The sequence below is a fragment of the Schistocerca gregaria genome, chromosome 5, assembly GCF_023897955.1.
Source record: "Schistocerca gregaria isolate iqSchGreg1 chromosome 5, iqSchGreg1.2, whole genome shotgun sequence".
In the NCBI taxonomy this organism is placed as follows: Eukaryota; Metazoa; Arthropoda; class Insecta; order Orthoptera; family Acrididae; genus Schistocerca; species Schistocerca gregaria.
The window spans coordinates 487,119,885-487,142,326 of record NC_064924.1 but is presented as its reverse complement, the minus strand read 5'-3'; the positions used below and the strand labels follow the sequence as shown (position 1 = coordinate 487,142,326).

At 40.6% G+C, this 22,442-nt stretch overlaps 1 protein-coding gene across 7 annotated transcripts in view; it reads right to left on the bottom strand.

The window, feature by feature from the left end:
• The window catches only part of LOC126272628 (nucleolar protein 8), a 79,858-nt gene that overhangs the window by 15,027 nt on the left and 42,389 nt on the right, over positions 1-22,442 (bottom strand). For all 7 annotated transcript variants that reach the window (XM_049975591.1, XM_049975592.1, XM_049975589.1 and 4 more), the window contains 2 exons: positions 20,401-20,589; positions 13,881-14,083 (listed from right to left, as the gene is read on the bottom strand). In XM_049975591.1, coding sequence (XP_049831548.1) covers positions 13,881-14,083; positions 20,401-20,589 — 392 coding nt within the window. The remainder of the gene's footprint in view (positions 1-13,880; positions 14,084-20,400; positions 20,590-22,442) is intronic.

The window sequence follows — 22,442 nt, the reverse complement described above, 5'->3', positions numbered from 1 at the left end:
GGGTATTCCAGTCAACATTGTCAAAAGCTTTCTCTAAGTCTACAACTGCTAGGAACGTAGATTTGCCTTTCCTTAATCTTTCTCCTAAGATAAGTCGTAAGGTCAGTATTGCCTCACGTGTTCCAGTATTTCTACGGAATCCAAACTGATCTTCCCCGAGGTCGGCTTCTACTAGTTTTTCCATTCGCCTGTAAAGAATTCGTGTTAGTATTTTGCAGCTGTGACTTATTAAACTGATAGTTCGGTAATTTTCACATCTGTCAACACCTGCTTTCTTTGGGATTGGAATTATTATATTCTTCTTGAAGTCTGAGGGTATTTCGCCTGTCTCATACATCTTGCTCACCAGATGGTAGAGTTTTGTCAGGACTGGCTCTCCCAAGGCTGTCAGTAGTTCTAATGGAATGTTGTCTACTCCTGGGGCTTTGTTTCGACTTAGGTCTTTCAGTGCTCTGTCAAACTCTTCACGCAATATCGTATCTCCCATTTCATCTTCATCTACATCCCCTTCCATTTTCTTAATATTGTCCTCAAGTACGTCACCCTTGTATAGACCCTCTATATACTCCTTCCACCTTTCTGCTTTTCCTTCTTTGCATAGAACTGGATTTCCATCTGAGCTCTTGATGTTCATACAAGTGGTTCTCATATCTCCAAAGGTCTCTTTAATTTTCCTGTAGGCAGTATCTATCTTACCCCTAGTGAGATAAGCCTCTACATCTTTACATTTGTCCTCTAGCCATCGCTGCTTAGCCATTTTGCATTTTCTGTCGATCTCATTTTTGAGACGTTTTTATTCCCTTTTGCCTGCTTCATTTACTGCATTTTTATATTTTCTCCTTTCATCAATTAAATTCAATATTTCTTCTGTTACCCAAGGATTTCTATTAGCCCTCGTCTTTTTACCTCCTTGATCCTCTGCTGCCTTCACTACTTCATCCCTCAGAGCTACCCATTCTTCTTCTACTGTATTTCTTTCCCCCATTCCTGTCAATTGTTCCCTTATGCTCTCCCTGAAACTCTGTACAACCACTAGTTCTTTCAGTTTGTCCAGGTCCCATCTCCTTAAATTCCCATCTTTTTGCAGTTTCTTCAGTTTTAATGTACAGGTCATAACCAATAGATTGTGGTCAGAGTCCACATCTGCCCCTGGAAAAGTCTTACAATTTACAACCTGGTTCCTAAATCTCTGTCTTACCATTATATAATCTATCTGATACATTTTAGTATCTCCAGGGTTCTTCCATGTATACAACCTTCTTTCATGGTTCTTAAACTAAGTGTTAGCTATGACTAAGTTGTGCTCTGTGCAAAATTCTACGAGGCGGCTTCCTCTTTCATTTCTTAGCCCCATTCCATATTCACCTTCTACGTTTCCTTCTCTCCCTTTTCCTACACTCGAATTCCAGTCGCCCATGACTATTAAATTTTCGTCTCCCTTCACTACCTGAATAATTTCTTATATTTCATCATACATTTCTTCAATTTCTTCGTCATCTGCAGAGCTAGTTGGCATATAAACTTGTACTACTGTAGTAGGTGTGGGCTTTTTGTCTATCTTGGCCACAATAATGTGTTCACTATGCTGTTTGTAGTAGCTTACCCGCATTCCTATTTTCCTATTCATTATTAAACCTACTCCTGCATTACCCCTATTTGATTTTGTGTTTATAACCCTGTATTCACATGACCAAAAGTCTTGTTCCTCCTGCCACCGAACTTCACTAATTCCCACTATATCTAACTTTAACCTATCCATTTCCCTTTTTAAATTTTCTAACCTACCTGCCCGATTAAGGGATCTGACATTCCACGCTCCAATCCGTAGAACGCCAGTTTTCTTTCTGCTGATAACGACATCCTCTTGAGTAGTCCCCGCCCGGAGATCCAAATGGGGGACTATTTTACCTCCGGAATATTTTACCCAAGAGGACACCATCATCATTTAATCATACAGTAAAGCTGCATGCCCTCGGGAAAAATTATGGCCGTAGTTTCCCCTTACTTTCAGCCGTTCGCAGTACCAACACATCAAGGCCATTTTGGTTATTGTTACAAGGCCAGATCAGTCAATCATCCAGACTGTTGCCCTTGCAACCACTGAAAAGGCTGCTGCCCCTCTTCAGGAACCACATGTTTGTCTGTCCTCTCAACAGATATCCCTCCATTGTGGTTGTACCTACGGTACGGCTATCTGTATCGCTGAGACACGCAAGCCACCCCACCAACGGCAAAGTCGATGGATCATGGGGGGGACATGTAGTATTGGATGTCAAAAAATTTTTGCTGTTCCTTTCCAAGGGTGTAACTAAGCAGGATCCTAAGGGCACAGCATAAAGTGCAGCGGCTGGATATTTCTGACAAGCACGATTATAGATTTCATTGCTGTGCACCAATCATTTCATGGATCACCTGGCTGAATACAAGTTCTGTCAAGCACTTTGACTTTTCCATAGAAAAGCCAATTTTGTCTGGAATTGCTCAAGAACTAACTCTGCACCTTTTTAAAAATAATTATATTTTTTCCATCATTTTTGCATAATATGAATCTACGAAAAAATTAAAATAAATATATGCCAACCTTGAAACTTGCTCTTTTTTGGTGTGTGTTACAATTTAAGATATATCAAACACAAATGTACCACTAAAATTTTACATAATAGCATAAATGACAAGTCTTCTGGGCCCAAAATTTTTCTAAGTAGCTGGTCCTCAGTGTTTAAGTTCTGAGTGAGAGTCTAATGCTCTGGATGTAAGAAATTTGTCACACATTCTCACACATAACATAATTCATCTTGCTTGAAAGAAAATTTGCTTTGAAATTAACTCTTCTCAAACTACCATTCACAATATTTTGCTGTGACCTGTTGGAAATGCAAACAGTTGTGGCGTCATAATCACTGAACCAAAGGCCACTAAAAGATGCATTGAAAGCAGTTTGTTGTTACGAAGTACTGCGTAGTCTTTGACACATTCTGTTGTTGGCAGACACTTGCGCGTACACTGTGTTTTGTTGAGGTAAATGGTGCATTTTCTTTGCAATTAAAGTTTTATTTTGGTGTTTTTTCTCATTAATGTTTTATTGCTGCAGTATTGTTCTGCAGTGCCAGGCTATAGGAAAAATTGTTATATTAGTTCTCACCAGTCAAAATTATAAAAAAATTAACTGAAAACTGAAAGAATGAAAATTTCTCAAAATTCTACAAAATTGCCTGGTTTTTCCTAGATTTTGCCATGTCAAAAAAATTCCCAGGTTTTTCCCAGATTTTTCAGCTGTCCCAGGGTGTATAAACCTTGTACTTATTTTATTTTATTTAACAGCAGTAGATCTTAGTGTACTTTTCCTGTTGAGGAATATATTACATTCTAAAACCCTAGTTTGCTCTAATCATGCGTTTTCACCTTTGCAGTCTGTGAGCTTCATGCAAAAGAAATTAAACTCTAAAGGGAGGTTTACTTATAAGTAAGAGGTCTGTGTGTAACATCTCATTTATAGACACAAAGAACAGTAATATCACAACAAAGAATTGTAAAGCTCGCTGTGATCTGAAGGCAGCAATCATGTGCATACCAATTTGGATGTGTCTGACGTGCCATTCAGGGTCTACTAGACATCGTAGTATGTGGTGCCATAGTGTTTCAATTCTTCACAATTTCTGTAAGACATGACAGAATGTAATATACTTGGGATACGGGATATTCCTGCAGGTTGTAAATAATTTAGGAGTAATGACTTGCAGCTGATACCATTAAATGATACAAGTATATATAAGTAGCTCTCAAACAGATTGCACTCAGCACGATGGCGAGTCAACGTCAGATAAGTTACATCCAACACAAAACTTCACACCATTTAATAACGAAGTACTTTGCAAAAAGTTTAATCCTGAGCACATTTCAGCTTCAAAGATTCTTACACGACATGTGTACTACATACAAACACATAATAATTTCTGTATCTGAGGCCTTTTTTTAATGAATTCTGTGACAAAGCAGTCTCACATACTGTTCAGCACAGCATAGAACTATAAGGCCTAAATTAAGGGAATACTTGGCACCCTGTTGAGATACAAATATAAACTAAGAGACGTAAAGCTGGGATTGGTCATACAAACACCTGGGTGTAGCATTTTGCAAGAGATAAGAATTGGAACAATCACATAAGCTCAGTCTTTACCTGTGGGACGTTGTCACAGAGATGCTGGAGAAAGTGAATTAGCACACTCTTGAAGACAGATGCAAACTATTCCATGAAAGTCTATTTACAAAATTCCAAGAACCAGCTTTAAAAGATAACTCCAGTAACGTATTACAATCCTCATATACCTATTGCTCCCACAGGGATCATGAAGGCAGGATTAAATTAACTACAGCACACACAAAGGCATTTAACAGTCATTCTTTCCACACTTGATATGTGAATGGAATGGAAAGAAGCCCCAATAACTGGAACAATGGAAATTACCTTCTGCCAAGGACTTCACAGTGGTTTGCAGAGTATAGATGTAGATTCAGAAATGCTGAGGTACACGTATCAGTTTTATGAGTGTATTGAAGTAAAAAGCGCTGTAAAAATGTTCAAATGACGAGAACACATGGCAAATATGAAAAGAAATTTATTTAGCAGCATCTTTTTCAAAACTTGATAAACAAAGAAAGCAAATTTTTGAGGAAACAAATTTTTTTTAAAATATTGTACTGAAAGAGTAATTACATAAACAAGGTAATTTAACATTTACAAAGATTTTGTATCCGCATTTCAGATTGAGTTCAATATTCCTAAAATTTCCGAATAAAGGGATGAAGCTTCCAAGTTTTTTAAAAAGTCAATAAATGCGAGGATGGAAGTTAAAAGTTTGTTAATTCAAATTTTCTATTTTTAACATTTCTTTCTTTCTTTAACATTAATTACAAATAAAGCTCCTTTATTGGTCATTTTGCTTGGAAATACAATAATTTACTACAGTATTACACTTCAGAATCACACTGTTTCATAAGTGTTTGATAAGCAGAACTGCAAAATACCAATAAACATTATTATAATACAACACAGAATACAGGTACATAATATTACACTGTAAATCTATTGATCACTTTCAACAATGTCCTAGTAACGCTTTTCTGCTCTTTCTGACACACAAAATGTATCTCAAGTTTCAAGACATACTTTCCCTTTTTCTTGCTGACCATGTTGTTCTTTTCCAAAGGGGCTCACTTCCTGGCTACAGTTTCTGGATTCCTGTACCTCAATTCTTACAGAATTTCAATTATAAGTATCTGATAGTGACAATAATACCTTCCTCTTAGACTTTTCATAATCTATCACTCACTGAGTAATTATTCTGAAGTACACCTTAGATCATAGGGCTTTTAATGCTTTGGACTTGAGATCCTTTTCTTCCCAATATTTATTTAATATCTTGATTGTTCCAGCACTTTGTAGTATTCAGTTGATCAAAGAATATCTTCCTTTTTCTGACAGTCTTCACCTATTTTATCCAACACTCTGATAGGTTTAGAGATGTGACCACAAATAGGGACATAATGTACCAGCTTGTTAAATTTTCTGCTCTTATTCCAAGGCCATTAGCGTGCACATCATTACTGTATTTTTATTTTGAATTGTATAGGAGTCAGAAAATAAATAAATTTCAGTTGGACCATTTTTTGGTTGGAATGCCTTAGGTTTCTGACAAAATCCAATAGAGCAGAGGTTACATGGTTGAATGTTTTGTCCTCTTGTTTCAAGCCAAGTATCAAAAGCAATCATCTTCTCCATCTGGTCTGTACTTGTGAAAGAATCATAATGCACAAATTGCATAGCCAAACCTGTCTTGAACAGAATACTTCACCTACAGAGAGCTTTTGTATTGGCTGATTCTTTAATCACAGATTTTTCTCCTCCATTATTGCATAGAAAGTTTCTGCACAAAGTTTGTGCAACCTATGGTTTGTTATTGATTGATTCTTTTCCTCCGGGTCACATTCTTTTTGAGGTTCTGGATTTGGACATCCATGATGTTACTTGAAATGTTGCAGCACATACAGGTACGGCCTGGCCATATTTTTTCCTCATGCTGTACTTTATTGAAACAGTACTCTTCTTTTTTCACTTTTTTTCTTTATTTTCCTCCTCCCTCACACAGCTTGCACAAACTGAGCAATAATCAGAAGCAAAGTACAGTTTACATATATTGCTTTTGGCCATTTAAGCCAAAGGTCAAGTATCAAGTTTTGTAAAAACCCTTATTTTCAACACCTTATAACAGCAGCATATTTCAGCTTTGACAAAACCATTTCCACAGGTCACATAAGGCAACAATCTTGATTTGTAACTACAAAAATATAAATTTTAAACAACTGAGTATTTAAGATCTTTTGAAAAAATTCTGCTCAATTGTATTTTATTTATTTCGCTAGAAATGTGAATATACAAAACTGGTAATGGCTGACTTCAGATAAATGTTTCCAATCACATCAACAATTATTCAACACCTTTCAAATAATCATTTGATATATTGCCACTAAACTTGGGATTATGGGCTTCCATAACTCGCTGTGAAATTACTAAACGTTTTGTTGTTATTATTGTTGCTGTTGTGGTCTTCAGCTTCAAGACTAATTTGACGGAGCTCTCCACACTCGAACATCCTTTGCAAATTTTTCAACTTTGCGTAACTACTGTAATCTGCATTCACTTGAACCTGCTAACTGTAGTCAAGCCTTGATCTCTCTCTAGAGTCAATGCAGGATACTGTGGCCAATGCGCAGTGACCAAAGTGCTGATCAAGTTCATTTGTTTGTTCAGAAGGGGAGACCGACAGTGTTTCATCCTCCTTTCTGCTAGTCGGCAATGATAGAATCAAGACACACTCCCTGCCGTCTTTCCCAAATGATTTTCCAGAAACTATACAGCAAAAAAATTCAGGTTTGCAGTACATATAGCTTTCTATGTTAGCTTTATGTTGATGTGCCCAACATTTTGTTAATGATTTCAGTTATTGTGATATTTCCATGTAAGTGAGACAGTACACAAAATTCGAAAAAGTTTGTAATGAAAATTATGGGTCACTACGATTTTGCGTTTGGTGGACATTGTATATGTTATTGTGTATGAAATTTAGCCAACATACTGAATTTTTTTAATACTTGGGTGGACATCTCTACCTGCCACCAATCTCGAGAAAATTGATCTGATGTAGCACATACATTTGTAATTGCGTGCAGCAGTGATAAAACCAGAGTGAAATATGCACAACATTTCTTGTATTTCATAAATGGTATAAGATATCCCCCTCCAGCACCTGCCCATGAACCCAACCACTACAACAACATTGCTGATAGCCCATCTACAGCTCACGTTGTTATGCTCACACACTACAATTTCACCATCCACACTTCCTTCCATTACCAAATTAACTATGCCTCGGTAGTGTCCAATGGAGAGTAGTTTGCCATATGGTTACTACGCAAACCTTTATCATCTTCTGTGTTATTTCCCTACCTACAGACTTTTTCAGTGAAAGAATGTAATTTTTAAGTGCCACCGAAAGTTGGTGAAACAAAAAATGCATGGGTTTTGGAACAAAATAAGTAAAGTCAATACATGTTTATTTTTATACCGAGCATGTGATTTTTCATGTTACTAAGCTTGCTTTTCCTCAGTTTGCCACTTAAATCACTGTTTCACACTTCTTTCACAACTGCATCTGCACAACATATTAGTGAGGTGACACTATGTAACTCCACTGTGTTTTGGCAAAAGAAGCAATTTTTAAGATGGCAACAAGAAAAACATGTAGGTTTTATCCCAAATTTGCCGCTCATGACACTTCTCTGAAAGTTACAAATGGTTAACAAGCCATTTTGTTGCTTTTGTTGCATTTTCAGCAGAATTTTTTCTACACTCTAACTAAAGAAGTGGTGACAGTAGATCTTTTTGAATGGTCACCATGCAAGTGTCAGTATGGAGGGGCTCCACTTACTATTTACAAAAAATGTAGAATGGTTCTTCTCCCTCCAGCACTAGGCATTTCCCCTACTGCACCTGCCCATGAACCCGACCACTACCATCCCCCCCCCCCCCCCCACCCCCCTCCCCGTGCCTTGCTGATAGCCCATCTACAGCTCACGTTGTTATGCGAACACACTACAATTTCACCATCCACACTTCCTTCCATTACCAAATTAACTATGCCTCGGTTCCTCAGCATGTATACTACCAGCCTACCCCTTCTCCTAATCAAGTTGTATAATAAAGCTCATTTTTCCTCGATTTCACTCAGCACCTACTGACCTGTACTCGATCTAATACACATATTTTTCAGCTCGCCACTGTAACACCACTGTTTAAAAACTTTTATTCTCATCTCACCTGCACTGTTTATTTCAACATTTCACTTCCAGACAACATTAAATTCCAAAGAAATACTTTTGGAAAAAAATTCCTAATGCTTAAATTTATATCAGGCTTTATTAAATCACTGCTTTTACATCCTCTATCAACTTCAGTTTTTTGTGGCCAATATAACGATGCTCATTAATGACATAATTTGTCTACAAATTTCTTAAGAAGTGTAAGAAATGTGAATGAAAGAGCTGTTAACATATTCCAAAAGCAGCTCCGAAAACATCAAAGGTTAAAAGGCATCAAGTTCTCTGTAAATAAAATGTAAACAAATGCATCCAATTCACTCAATCCACACAGCACCTTTTAATATTGCCAGATCACCATATTTACCCAAATGCAAGCAGACATTTTTTTCTGATTGTCATGGTCCAACAATGCACCTGCAGCTTAAGATCCTGAGGCAAAGCCTAAGAATTTCTGAAAAATGCCACTAGAAACCACCGTAAGAAGTTATTTTTAAACAGAAGCCATTGTGTTAGTGTTTCAAGTATTGAATGTTTACTGTTTCTTAAGTTGGGGGATATTCAATATAGCTCATATTAGAATTCAGCAGTTTTTTCAAATTTCACAGCAATAAAAATAAATCTCTTTCCATATTCGCCATCGAAGCAAACGTTTTTAACAAACTTGCAGAAGTTGGCAAGCATGGTCAATACAGTTTTACATTTCGACAGTTCCAACTCTGTTCGGAACCTATCAACACACATTGATGTACATCAGACCATTTCTAAATGCTGCCAATATTCACAACATAACAATAATATATGTTTCACTGACTTAGTTTAATTTCATATTCACAATTACAAGTAAGTTCCACATTTGGACACAAAAGTCCTTATGGAATCTTGTTACTTCTGTGAGAGATTTCTATTATAGCAGATGATCAATATGAATTATCTGCATTGCACACAATGGCTGAAATTTTCCCAAAGCTAGACCTCTCTCCTCCCCTCCCTTCCCCTAACTTCATTTGTGTATCTTCCACTAATCCCTGAGCCAATGGGAACAGTGCTAGCTTCAATGTTTGTAGCTGGTACACTCATATTTCACCCTTTGTGTCAGTCTACTTTAGTACTTTTGTGAAGTGCCAGGTTTTAGTCTACCATGGTGAAGCGTGTTCGTTATACTGCGATGTTGAAGACAGAAGTGATTTCACTCACCAAGGAAACACCAAAACGTGCTGCAGGCTAGTGATAAGGGATCAATAAGAGTAAAGTGGGACGCTGGAGACAGCAAAATAAACAACTTTTAGCTTGTTCCAGCAATACAAAAGCAATTTCTGGGCCAAAACATGGCCATTATTATACATTAGAAGTTGTGCTGAATGATTCTGTTAGGGAGCAGCAACAGAAATACTTACCTGTCAGTGCAGAAATTATCCAAGTTACATCACATGAAGTTGCTTGATGGCAGAAAATTATGAATGTGAAAGGAAGCTGCAATTGGGTTGTCTGTTTCGTGAAACACTGGGGATTTTCTCTGTGCAGGGGGGCTTCAGTTAAATAGAAGCTTCCAGATAAGTACGAGCAAAAACTCCTCATATTTTAGCATTTCATAATCAGGCAGTGCACCAAAAATAATTATCTGCGTGGTCAGATAGGAAATGCAGACCACACTTCGGTGTCTTTAGATACGACAACAAATTACACAGTAGAAGCAAATGGGAACAAAGGTGTGTCAAGATACTGTCTGCGGGGGGTGAAAAGCAGCACCTATCTGTTGTGCTTGCTTGTACAGCCAAGGCCATAAACAGTGACCATTCATTGTTTTTAAACACAAGATGTTACCTAAGTCCGAGGTATTTTCAAAATGCATTATTGTACATTCTAACATAAGTGGCTGGTTCACAGAGGACATGATATTAGAGTGGATTAAACCTGCATGGCAATGTCATCCTGGTGCCTTGCTATGTCTGCCAAACATGCTTGTAGTAGATATGTCTGCAGGTCATACAACTCTGGCCGTAAAGAGAAAATTGGTAGAGGGCAGAGCACACTTGACTGTAATTGTAGGAGGGATAATGTCAATCTACAGGCATTGGAAGTTTATTTAAGCAAACTAAGTACAGGCAAACTTAAAAATATATTAAAAAACAAAGATTCCAAGACTTACCAAGCGGGAAAGCGCCGGTAGATAGGCACAATAAATAAAACACACAAACACACACACAGAATTTCTAGCTTTCGCAACCGGCGGTTGCTTCTTCAGGAAAGAGGGAAGGAGAGGGAAAGACGAAAGGATAAGGGTTTTAAGGGAGAGGGTAAGGAGTCATTCCAATCCCGGGAGTAGAAAGACTTCCCTTAGGGGGAAAAAAGGACAGGTGTACACTCGCACTTTCCTGAAGAAGCAACCGCCGGTTGCGAAAGCTAGAAATTCTGTGTGTGTGTTTGTGTGTTTTATTTATTGTGCCTATCTACCGGCACTTTCCCGCTTGGTAAGTCTTGATATGTGTGTGTGTGTGCGCAAGTGTGTGTGTGTTTGTGTGTTTTATTTATTGTGCCTATCTACCGGCACTTTCCCGCTTGGTAAGTCTTGGAATCTTTGTTTTTAATATATTTTTCCCATGTGGAAGTTTCTTTCTATTTTATTTACAAACTTAAAAATATGTACACATGGTAGCTAACAAAAGAAGATGGGCAATTAATGCTTACAGGTGTGTTCAGTGTGCAAGCTTGCCTCAAGTGTGTGAGTAGATTTACTGAAGTAGAAAATGTATCCCAAATAAAACTGTCTATCATCCATTTAAAAAAAAAAATGTTGAGTTTCTAATGTGCCTGATGGCACAGAGGATGATGCTTTCTATGAAGAGAGTAACAACAAGGAATTGAGTGACAATGACTCAGAATCATATGAGTAATGATTAAAAACAGTATATATATGTTTATGACAGTTCAACAAAATTTCTGGTTTGTACTTACACTTTTCATTTCTAAGTCATTTTTTTGGTAGATATGAGACAGTATCCAGCCAGTTGGTGAGTATATGCCACTAAGAACAAGAAGACATAGTGTTTTTTCCTTAGGTTCATGTTTATCTAATACCTTTTTACATCTTTTTGTTCTATTATGTGTTGTAAATTAGTATTATTGTTTATAACATTACTGGAGTTTCTCCGCGGCACAGGTCTTTTGGTCTACAGTAAGCCTGTGTGAGCCTCTTCCCTCCCTGCCCCTCCCAAAAGGAGAGAAAAAGAAAGAGAGAGGGGGGGAGGGAGGGAGGGAGTAATAGTAGTAATAGTAGTAGTACCCTCTAGATGCTGGAAGGGGTTGATTTCCTTAGGAGGCTTTATACTAGCATTACACCAGCCATATAAGAAAACATGAACAACCCCAACTGTTCAGTTATGTGGTGCAGTGAGACTTGCCTGTGATGTTCCAGCTCACAGCCCACCCGTATATAGTTCCTAATTATAGCTGCCTAGCAGTGCCCTAATCTGGTTGGTTGGTTGTTTTGGGGAAGGAGACCAGACAGCAAGGTCATCGGTCTCATCGGATTAGGGAAGGATGGGGAAGGAAGTCGGCCGTGCCCTTTGAAAGAAACCATCCCAGCATTTGCCTGGAGCCATTTTGGGAAATCACAGAAAACCTAATCAGGATGGCCAGATGCGGGATTGAACCGTCGTCCTCCCGAATGCGTGCCCTAATCTGTTTGTTAAACAACACTGACAGACATAGGGGATGCTGCAGAAGAAAAATTTTCTGCAATGGTGGCAATACTTACACTTTGTACGTATCGCTTGTGCTGGAAATGATACTGTGTAGTAATATATATATATATATATATATATATATATATATATATATATATATATATATATATGATTACGAGCTTTCGCAACTGGCAGTTGCTTCGTCAGGAAAGAGGGAAGGAGAGGGAAAAATGAAAGGATGTGGGTTTTAAGGGAGAGGGTAAGGAGTCATTCCAATCCCGGGAGCGGAAAGACTTCCCTTAGGGGAAAAAAAGGACAGGTGTACACTCGCACACGCACACACACACACACACACACACATATCCATCCACACATACACAGACACAAGCAGACATATTTAAATATGTCTGCTTGTGTCTGTGTATGTGCGGATGGATATGTGTGTGTGTGTGTGTGTGTGTGTGTGTGTGTGTGTGTGTGCGCGAGTGTACACCTGTCCTTTTTTTCCCCTAAGGGAAGTCTTTCCGCTCCCGGGATTGGAATGACTCCTTACCCTCTCCCTTAAAACCCACATCCTGTCATTTTTCCCTCTCCTTCCCTCTTTCCTGACGAAGCAACTGCCAGTTGCGAAAGCTCGTAATTCTGTGTGTGTGTGTTTGTGTGTTTTGTTCATGTGCCTGTCTGCCGGCGCTTTCCCACTTGGTAAGTCTTGGAATCTTTGTTTTTAATATATTTTTCCCATGTGAAAGTTTCTTTCTATTTTATTTACATCATCATATATATATATATATATAATACTGTTTGGACTGTTTAAATAGTAATCTAATAAAGTACCCTGTTTAACCTTTACCAGAGATGACACAAATCAGTGTGTTGCAAAAACCAAATATGGTAAAGCCCGGTTGGGATGTTACGATGTTACGAAAAGGATAGTTGCTACTTACCATATACGAGAGATGCTGGGTTACAAGCGCACATGGGAGTGTGGTCTGTTTTCGATGAAGACCTTGTTGGCCAAATGCCCACTTTCTGACAATCTTTTTATTCTGCCTATCTGCGACTCAGTAACTCCAGTACATGGTGAGTAGTAACTACCCCTTTCATAATATTGTAACAAATCAGCAGCCTGAATATGTAGATAGTTCTTTGCCAAATTTAAGTACTTCAAATCAAGTTTGTACTTTCGCAAACCAAGATGTAACTTTCCTGGATAAAATGCTATATTTCACTGAAAGAAAAAGACACTTCGGATGACACCCATGTGATATGGAAAGACTGCCCTACATGTCAAGCATGAATTGCGGTATAGTCTGCAAAATTCTTGGGGGCCCCAGCTGTCCTAATGCCGCTTGGAATATTTTGACAGAGATAGTGATTCTCACTGCTGTCAGTGTTTGTGATGTAACAGTAATTTTAAGTGCGCAAAAGGCTAGATTTAATTCCATGCAATTTACTATAAATAAGAACTATTACTCGTCACAAATTCCTGAGAAGTGGGGCCATTTTATCAAATATGTAATAAGTGAAAATTGTTTTGATTTTTAAATGTGGTTTGAAATGAGGGTCTTTTTTTTTACCTCCTCCTCCTCCTCCTCCTCCTCCTTCTTCTTCTTCTTCTTCTTCTTCTTCTTCTTCATCGTCTCATTTCTGGGATGTTGTTTGCATTCAAGGTCAGCTCAAAAAATAGTAAGATCCAGTCTAACATCAATAACAGGATTCTGTAAGGTGTATCCCCCCCGCCTCTCCCTGATCTGATCATCTACCCTTCCTCTCTCAGTCATTTAGTGACATTCAACTACAAGAGTTACAAAGTAACCTTACCTAGGTTTTTCTCTCTTCTCTGGTAACACGTGGGCTGTGTCACCCAGGACATCCTGCAGAATGTTCAACTGTCGTTTCTTTTCATCTTGAAATTCAACAACTTTATCAGGCTCCACTGACGCTTCATCATCATCACTTTCATAAAACCTTTCATCCAAGGTAAATCTCTTGTCATTTGCATACTTCGACTGCAGCTCCAACAGCTAGAAAACAGGAAACTCATTATTATTTCTAACATAACAGTCTTTCCATAAATCCATCAATACAACGAATCATCACCCAAATGATACTGCGGGGAAGAAATCTCACTCACTGATGACAGCTCATGTGACGAGTATGGGAAACTAAGAATAACTTAACATACAGAAAAATTGACACTTTTCATCTGTACTGTTATCACAATTGTCCGTGTGTTTATTTACAGGGACTATATTAGCAAATAAATTACAACTGTTGGTTTATGCTACTTGCTTTGGACAAAAACATTCAAAATGCCCTCTCCCCTCTCCTATCTAGGCAAGAACAGATTGGTGTAGTGGCCATGTCTCAGATGAACAATGTCTCTAGTTCCTGAGACAGCAGTAAGCACCTAGCTGGACATAGCTGTTACAAGGCCATTTGAAGTTCCGCTCCACTCTCCTGGAATTTTAGAACAAGGGAAAATAGCTCACAATGTGTTGATATATAATTTGTAGCGTGAACACAAGTCCCAATTGGAAAAGATTAATTAAATAAATAGTTATGTATAGTGTCTTTCTTTATGCACATGTATTACACCTGTCACAGAAACCTAAGTAAACTCAGATGCCATTGCTGCAAATATATTTACCGGTAGCGATGGATGTTGTTTTGACAACTTCTCAAAAACATTGAGAATTATCAGTTTTTCACAGCTTTTTAAAGATGTTCCTCTTCTATGTTTCACAAAAGGACACAATTTTCACCATACACAGGTGAAACACAAACATGTCAGAAGAAATACCACAATGACTGCCCATATTACTGTCAAGAAGCAGTTGGGGCAAGGGGGTTACAACTTCCCGCCATTTTCATCAGTACTCAGAAGAGAGAGGTTCTTCACACTCTCCTACCAATTTGATGTTTCTTCAGATCGATGTTTATAACTGAACGCTCCTGTACACAAAGATAAACAGTTACAATCTGAGGAATGGTGAGCAGTGCATAGTCACGTGATAATCGATTTGCCTCTGCACACTCCATTTACTCCGACTTGGACACGGAAAGTACGAAGCAACAGCAAGTTTTGGATAAAAATCGGGAGTGGGCCCCGGAGACCCCACTCATACAATGTGGTAAGCATTTGATGTCCCCAGGTCGTGTTGTATGCTTTATGTAAGTTAAAAAAGACAGTAACCAGAGGTTGGCATCTGGTAAAGGCTGTTCGGATGGCAGACTCGAGGGACATGAGATTATCAGTGGTACATCAAGCACAGCGGAAGCCGCCCTGATATGGGGCCAGAAGGCCAAGTGACTCCAGAACCCAACACAACCGCCGACACACCATATGTTCCAGCAACATACAAAGAAAGTTGGTGAGGCTGATGAGCTGGTAACTATCCACATCAAGCTGGTTTTGGCCAGGTTTGAGCACCAAAATGATGGTGCTCTCCTGCCACTGTGATAGACAGATGCTGGTTGAAGATGACCAGGAGATGTCGCTTGTAGCCGGATGAGAGATCTGACTGTGGATCCGATCCAGCCCAAGAGCTGTGTCGAGGCAATGTGCAAGGGCACAGAGGAGCTCCCACTCTATAAATGGATCGTTATAGGGTTCATTGTGGCATGTAGTGAACAAGAGGACTTTCCTTTCTATCCGCAGTTTGAGGGTGCGAAAGGCTTGGGGGTAGTTCTCCAATGCAGAGGTTCGAGCATACTGCTCAGCAAAGTGCTTGGCAATCATGTTTGCGTCAGTAGATAACACGCCACTGATGTTAATGCCAGGGACACCTGTTGGGGTCTGGTACCCAAAAAGAAATCTGATCTTCGTCCAGACTTGGGAATGTGACGTATGGCAACCAACGGTCGACACATACCTCTCCCAACACTCCTATTTCTGTCGTTTTAGAAGCTGATGAATGCGGGCACAGAGCCACTTAAAGGCTATTAGGTGGTCTATGGAAGGGTGCCACTTATGTCACTGTATAGCTCGCTAACACTCTTTAGTTGCCTCAGTGACTTCTGGCGACCACCAAGGGACTGTCTTTCTCTGGGGGCACCCTAAAAAATGAGGGATCACGTTTCCGCTGCAGAAACCATCATTGTACTGACCTGCTCGATGACAACATCAATGGCACCATGTGGGGGAGATTCAGCGGTGACAGTAGAGGTGAAGTCTTTCCAGTATGCCTTGTTTAAAGCCCATCTGGGAAGGCACCAGTGGGCATGACACCAGGGGAGTGACAAGAAGATGGGCAAGTGGTCACTACCACACAGGTCATCATGTGCTCTCCAGTGGATTGGTGGGAGGAGGCCAGGACTGCAAACCGAGAGATCAATGGCCAAATATGTGCCATATGCTACACTGAAATGTGTGGCGGCACCTGTATTTAAGAGGTAGAGGTCGAATTTTGACAGTAAATTTTCGACCTCCCTACCTCAGCCAGTAAGCATGGCGCCACCCCACAAGGGGTTATGAACATTAAAATCTCCCAAAAGTAGGAAATGTTTAGGGCGTTGATCAATCAGTGTAGCTAATACGTTCAGGGGTATTGTAGACAGTTATTTCCTGTGTCGTCCTTATCCTGGCAGCCACAGCTTCAAGTGGGGTTTGTAGGGGCACATGTTCACTACATACCGAGCTCAGGACATAGACGCAAACTCCACCTGACACTCTACTATAGTTGCTACAGTTCCTCTAATATACCGTATAGCCGCAGAGGGCAGGTTTCCTGGAGGGCAATGCAAAAAGCAGGTAAGATTACATGATTGTGAGACTGGGAAGGCATGAAACACTCAATGAGGCAGTCTACGCCTCAGGGTCACCTGCTGCCACCAGATGAGTACCTGTGTGATCAACATCCATTGTGTATGAGGGACCAGCGAGATCTAGGTCCTCAGCAGATGCCAGAATCTCCACCTCATTCTCAGATCGAGAGCTTGTAGGCAGTGGTGATGTGGATGCCACCACAGTGCCTTGGTTCTTGGGGGTCTTTTTCTTTTTAGGTTTCTCTCACTGCTCCTTAGGTTTGTCCGGCTGGGAGGGATCCACTGATTCAGTCTCTGTGACTGAGGAGGACCGTGAAGCCCTACGACCAGCTACCTCTGGTTGCTTCAGCCACTGGTGGGCATCAGCTTTGCCCCTTGTAGGATCCTGGGAAGGGAGTGACCCAAGGGATTCCATCCTGGTGAGAGGAGCCGAAGAAGACTTAACACTTCTCCAGGTGAGAATGGAAGATGGTAGATGCGTTGTTGTAGCGGTGGTGTAGGTTGATAGGTTGACATCATATGCACAGGATGTAGCCTCTCATATTTTCTCTTAGCCTCATTGTAGGTCAGTCGGTCCAGGGCCTTGTATTCCATTACTGTCCTGCAGTCTGGCGAGCAAGGCGAATGGTGCTCTCCGCCGTTGACATCCACAATCCTGACAGTTAATGCTGGAAGTACAGCGGGAAGACATACAGCTGTACTTCCAGCACTTAAAGCACTGCATCAGAGGAGGGATATAGAGCTTTACGTCACAGCGGTATACCATCACCTTGACCTTCTCGGGTAATGTGTCACCCTCAAAGGCCAAGATGAAGACACCGGTGGAAACCTGATTATCCTTTGGGCCCCGGTGGACACGCCGGATGAAATGGACACCTCGCTGCTCTAAATTGGCATGCAGCTCATCGTGAGACTGTAGAAGGTCCCTGAGAAATATGATACCCTGGACCATATTTCAGCTCTTATGGGGCGTGATGGAAACAGAAACATCCCCCAGATTGTCACAAGCGAGTAGTGCCCTTGACTGGGCAGAGGGTGCTGGTTTGATCAAGGCCAACCCCCAACCGCTTTTTGGACAAGCCTTTCACCTCCACAAACTTGTCCTCAAAATGATACACAAGAAACTGAAGTTTCACTGACAAGAAAGATTCCCCATCAACTCTAGTACATACGAGGTACGGGTGTGAATAGGCTTCACTGCCATCCTTAGCCTGGCATTCTTCCCATAGTGTGGCCAAGGGGGGAAACAATTTGGGGTCGTATTTCTTACTTTGAAGTTAGACCTTGACTGCTTAGAGACTGCTGGTGTTTGACCACCAGCATGAGATGGCATACTACGCTTCATGGCGTGTCATCTGCCCTGATGCCAACCACTCCGACCAGGTGCCCTCTCCACAGGTGCCACCCAGCCCCAGCAAAGACCACCTGGCAGGAAGGCCATTGCAGGGAGTCCTGATGCCCCACAGTGACTGGCATCTACTCCTTGGCATAAGTGGGGAGTTAACGATCTAGGCATCAGCAGAGCGATCCCTGTGTGATCAGGGGGCTACAAGCAACAGGGTACATGGAGGCCCCACCATAACGGACTGGCTACCGTGCTGGATGTCAGGCGCAAACGAGCTAAAAAGTCCATCATCGTTGACAGCGCGGAAAGCGATACTGCACAGAAGATGGAGGAAAACACACCCAGGAGGGTGACCTCGTCCAACAGCTGAAAAATGAGTGGAAGTGCAGATCCACATCGAAGAAGGATGAGAGAGGTCTCCGCGCATGATAGACACTATGCACCATGTAAGGTGCCCTTCCCCAATTGGCTCGCTCATCGGAAAAATTTTGAAAAATGGAGGTCAAACCCTACAAGGGACCATCATACAGAGGCCGAAACATGTGAGACTCCTTTTAGTCGCCTCTTACGACAGGAAGGAATACCTCAGGTCTATTCTAAATGCCGGACCCACAGGAGGGAATTAGTGGTAGTATAACACAAAATATCTAACACATAATTAGATTTCACTGGCGTAACACCACCCATGATTGTGTACTACGGCCAGTGACCAACCACTGTGAAAGCGTTTGGCTACATCAGGATCATTCTTACAATGAACAGAGTACAATCAACTGGCAGCAGACTAGTGCCAGGTGGTAAAAACTTACCATTCATCCTCATAGTCAAGGTGAAAAATGTATGCTTGTGTACTTTCAATTGCCAGTATGTGGTTAGCAAGGAGAGGAGAGGTGAAAATCTAGTCTATTCATCAATATTTGTGCTGATACATTCCAAAGTAGCTCATGAGAAGAGATTATATTCCACATAAGTTGGCTGCCTTGAGCACTATGAAGAAGTCAGTACAATTGGGTGCAGAGCAGACAATTTTCTCACCACAACTGCCACTATATTCAAGAATATGGCATCATTGTACTCTGCTGAGTTCATCATCTTGCTCTACTGTACTACCACAGCAGTTGGACTATGTTACCAGTGCTCGTCTGCAGGTGTTAAAACTTGGAAACATTTCCTCTGGATGTCTATGCTACTGTGGCCTATGTCATGTTGAACACACTGAACTTGTTCACATTATTGTGGAAAACTCACCGACTACATCCTGAGATGGATGCTGAACTTCTGAAACTTCCAAGTTTTAATTCCTTCTCCTTTGTTTATTCTCTTGCTGACTAATTTGTCATAGGTGCAAGAATCCAGGGAGTTAAGTTGCAGTAATATTTGATTAGTGTTGACTTATTACTGCAGGTTGCAGCACTCGGTGCCCCTTCATGCTATTCAAAAGAAGAATTCTATGTACTAGCAGCAGATTTCACCCTCTCCATTTTCTTTCATCACCTTTAATGACACAAGCATAATGCTACACTACACATGCACTCATTATGGTTGTAATATGCTAACACTTGTCTTTCACAGGTATTAACTCTCCACTTTCCCACTGCCTTTTCCATTCATACAACATACACCATGCAGGACATCAACAAAACGGAAGAGTAGCTTTGAAAGAATGAAACTGATCTGAGAATAACTCCCTTCTCTATGTTGGGCCTTAAGTTAGTGATATTCCATAATATCTGCATCCTAAATTTCTCAACAGGAGGAATGTCTAGCTCAAGCTAGAGTGGGGTCTCAAACACTGAGCCAATATACTGTTCTAATTCTTTACATACAAGCTACATAATAACCTGACATGCTATGAGACTCAAGTTCTAATCACTTACATCTATGTCACCACCGTTGTTCATCTACACGTCAATTCTACAACGTGCCAGTGTATCCCATCTCTGTTCCCATTAAAAAAAAAAAACACAGTAGTAGGTTGCAATTGAAAGTGTAGATAATGTCTGTTCATTACTATTATTCCAAGAACCTTTAGGAAATTCATTGTAAAAAGACACTAGTCACTGGGTTCAAAGCAGTTATTTGCTTGTGAGAGATGACTGTTCATAACTCGAATTTAATTACTCTTGTATGTTTTCTAGTTCAAGTATAGCCATCAACTATAAAAATTTCACCTAAAAAATGCAGGAAAAATGAAGAGCTACACTGCAGAAAACCAAACTAAAAAATTACCTTCTGACCTTTTCTTCCTTCAAACTGTGCTTTTATTTTGAAGTCATTTATTTCATCATCTGATGATTCATCGTCAAAGAGTGTAGATGGCTTGTCAACTGGCTTTTCACCATCATCATTTTCATCATCTGTATGTACAGTAGACATTTCATTATCACTGAAAATAATTTTTTTATTTGGTGGAGCATCCTGAAAAATATAAGGATTTTTTGTGAAACAAAAATGAAATGAGGAACAAGTGAATGTATATAATTTTACTGCAATTAACTGTCATTTATTAACCATTAAGATTATAACTGTTAACAGAACAGTTGACAGTTTGTAACAGAATCAAATACATAAAATAAATAGACCAAAGTTGTTGGCTTGAATACTTTTCAATTTTATAGCTATTTATGCAAAATAGTAGACATTGTTTCCGGAAATCCACAGGCAGATTTAAAAATCATGTCTATTCCATCTCCATTCTGCTTCTTGCAAACCAAGATACTAATTACTGTTATTTGTCTGCAACATTTTACAATTCCACCAGCACCTTCACCAAACAAATTTTGCTATTAATGAATTCTTCAGTACTGCTGTAGAGGAAAAGATATCCATGTGTAATTACAAACAACTCTTTTTTTCAGAAGTAATGGATTTAAGAGTGGTTTTTATTTCTTTATAATATTTTTTACATTTAACGACAATATTATGTTGCTCATCATATTGATGAGATGTCGAGTTGCAGACAGGCACGAAAAAAAGACTGCCATACATTTGAGCTTTCAGCCACACGGCCTCCTACTAAAGTAGAAAAAAAACACATATACTCACACAAAAGCACAACTCACACACACATGAGCACTGTCTCTGGCTGCTGAAGCCAGACTGCATACAATAAACTGTGGCTGGTGGGAAGGCAATCTGTTGGTGGTACAGGTAAGGAGGAAACTAGCATAGGGAAGGGGATGGATAGCAGGGTAGGGGTGGGAAGGTGTAGTGCTGCTTGTGAAAGCATGCAGGGGCATGGTGGGGACAATGTAGGGCTGCTGGGTGCACTTGCGATGTTTTCCACCCCTCCCACAGAGGTATTCCACCACCTGCCATAACATACGCAATATCCTTGACCATATCGATTCCACCCCTGCTCCCAACTTCTTGCCCTATGGCCCATATCCCTACAATGGACCTTGATGCAAGACCTGTCCCTTACATCCTCCCACCACCACCACCACCACCACCACCACCACCACCACCACCACCAATGCATCCACTAGTCTTTATTCCCCTCTTCTACTTCTCTCCTCTTCTCCTCCCCTCCCTCACCCTCCTCCCTCCCCCCCCCTCCCCAAAAGAAAGCTTCCAACTGCACCCAGCAGTTCTACTCTATCCAGTCTAGTCACAAGCATCTTCTACCCCATCAAAGACAGCGCCATCTGTGAAAGCAGTCAGGTGATCTACAAGGGAAGCTGGAACCACTGTGCTGCCTTCTATAAGAGCATGGCATTGCTCAAGCTCTGTGCCCATATGAATGACCACTGACAAACTGTAGCCAAGAGACAGCTAGACCACCCAGTTGCTGAACATGCTTCATAGACAATGTGCTTCACTTCAATGACTGCTTCACAGTGAACACCATCTAGATCCTTCCTACTAACACCACCTTTTCTTAACCGCACAGGTAGGAACGCTTTTTGTCATATATGTTACATTCCTGTAACATCCTGATCTCAAACTTTACTAGTCCCTGTCCTCCACTTATCTATCCCCTTCCCTGGTTCCATTCCAGCATTTCACAATCTTCTATTCCACCAATGCACCCACTAGTCTTTATTTCCCTCTTCTACTTCTCTCCTCTTCTCCTCCCCTCCCTCACCCTCCTCCCCCCCCCCCCCCCCCCCCCCCCAAAAAAAAGGAAAGCTTCCAACTGCACCCAGCAGTTCTACTCTATCCCACTACATCCTTGCATGCTGACCCCAAGTAGCAATACATTTTGCCCACCTCTACCTGCTATCCCTCCCCTCTCCACACCAGCCTACTTCTTACCCCAAACACCCACA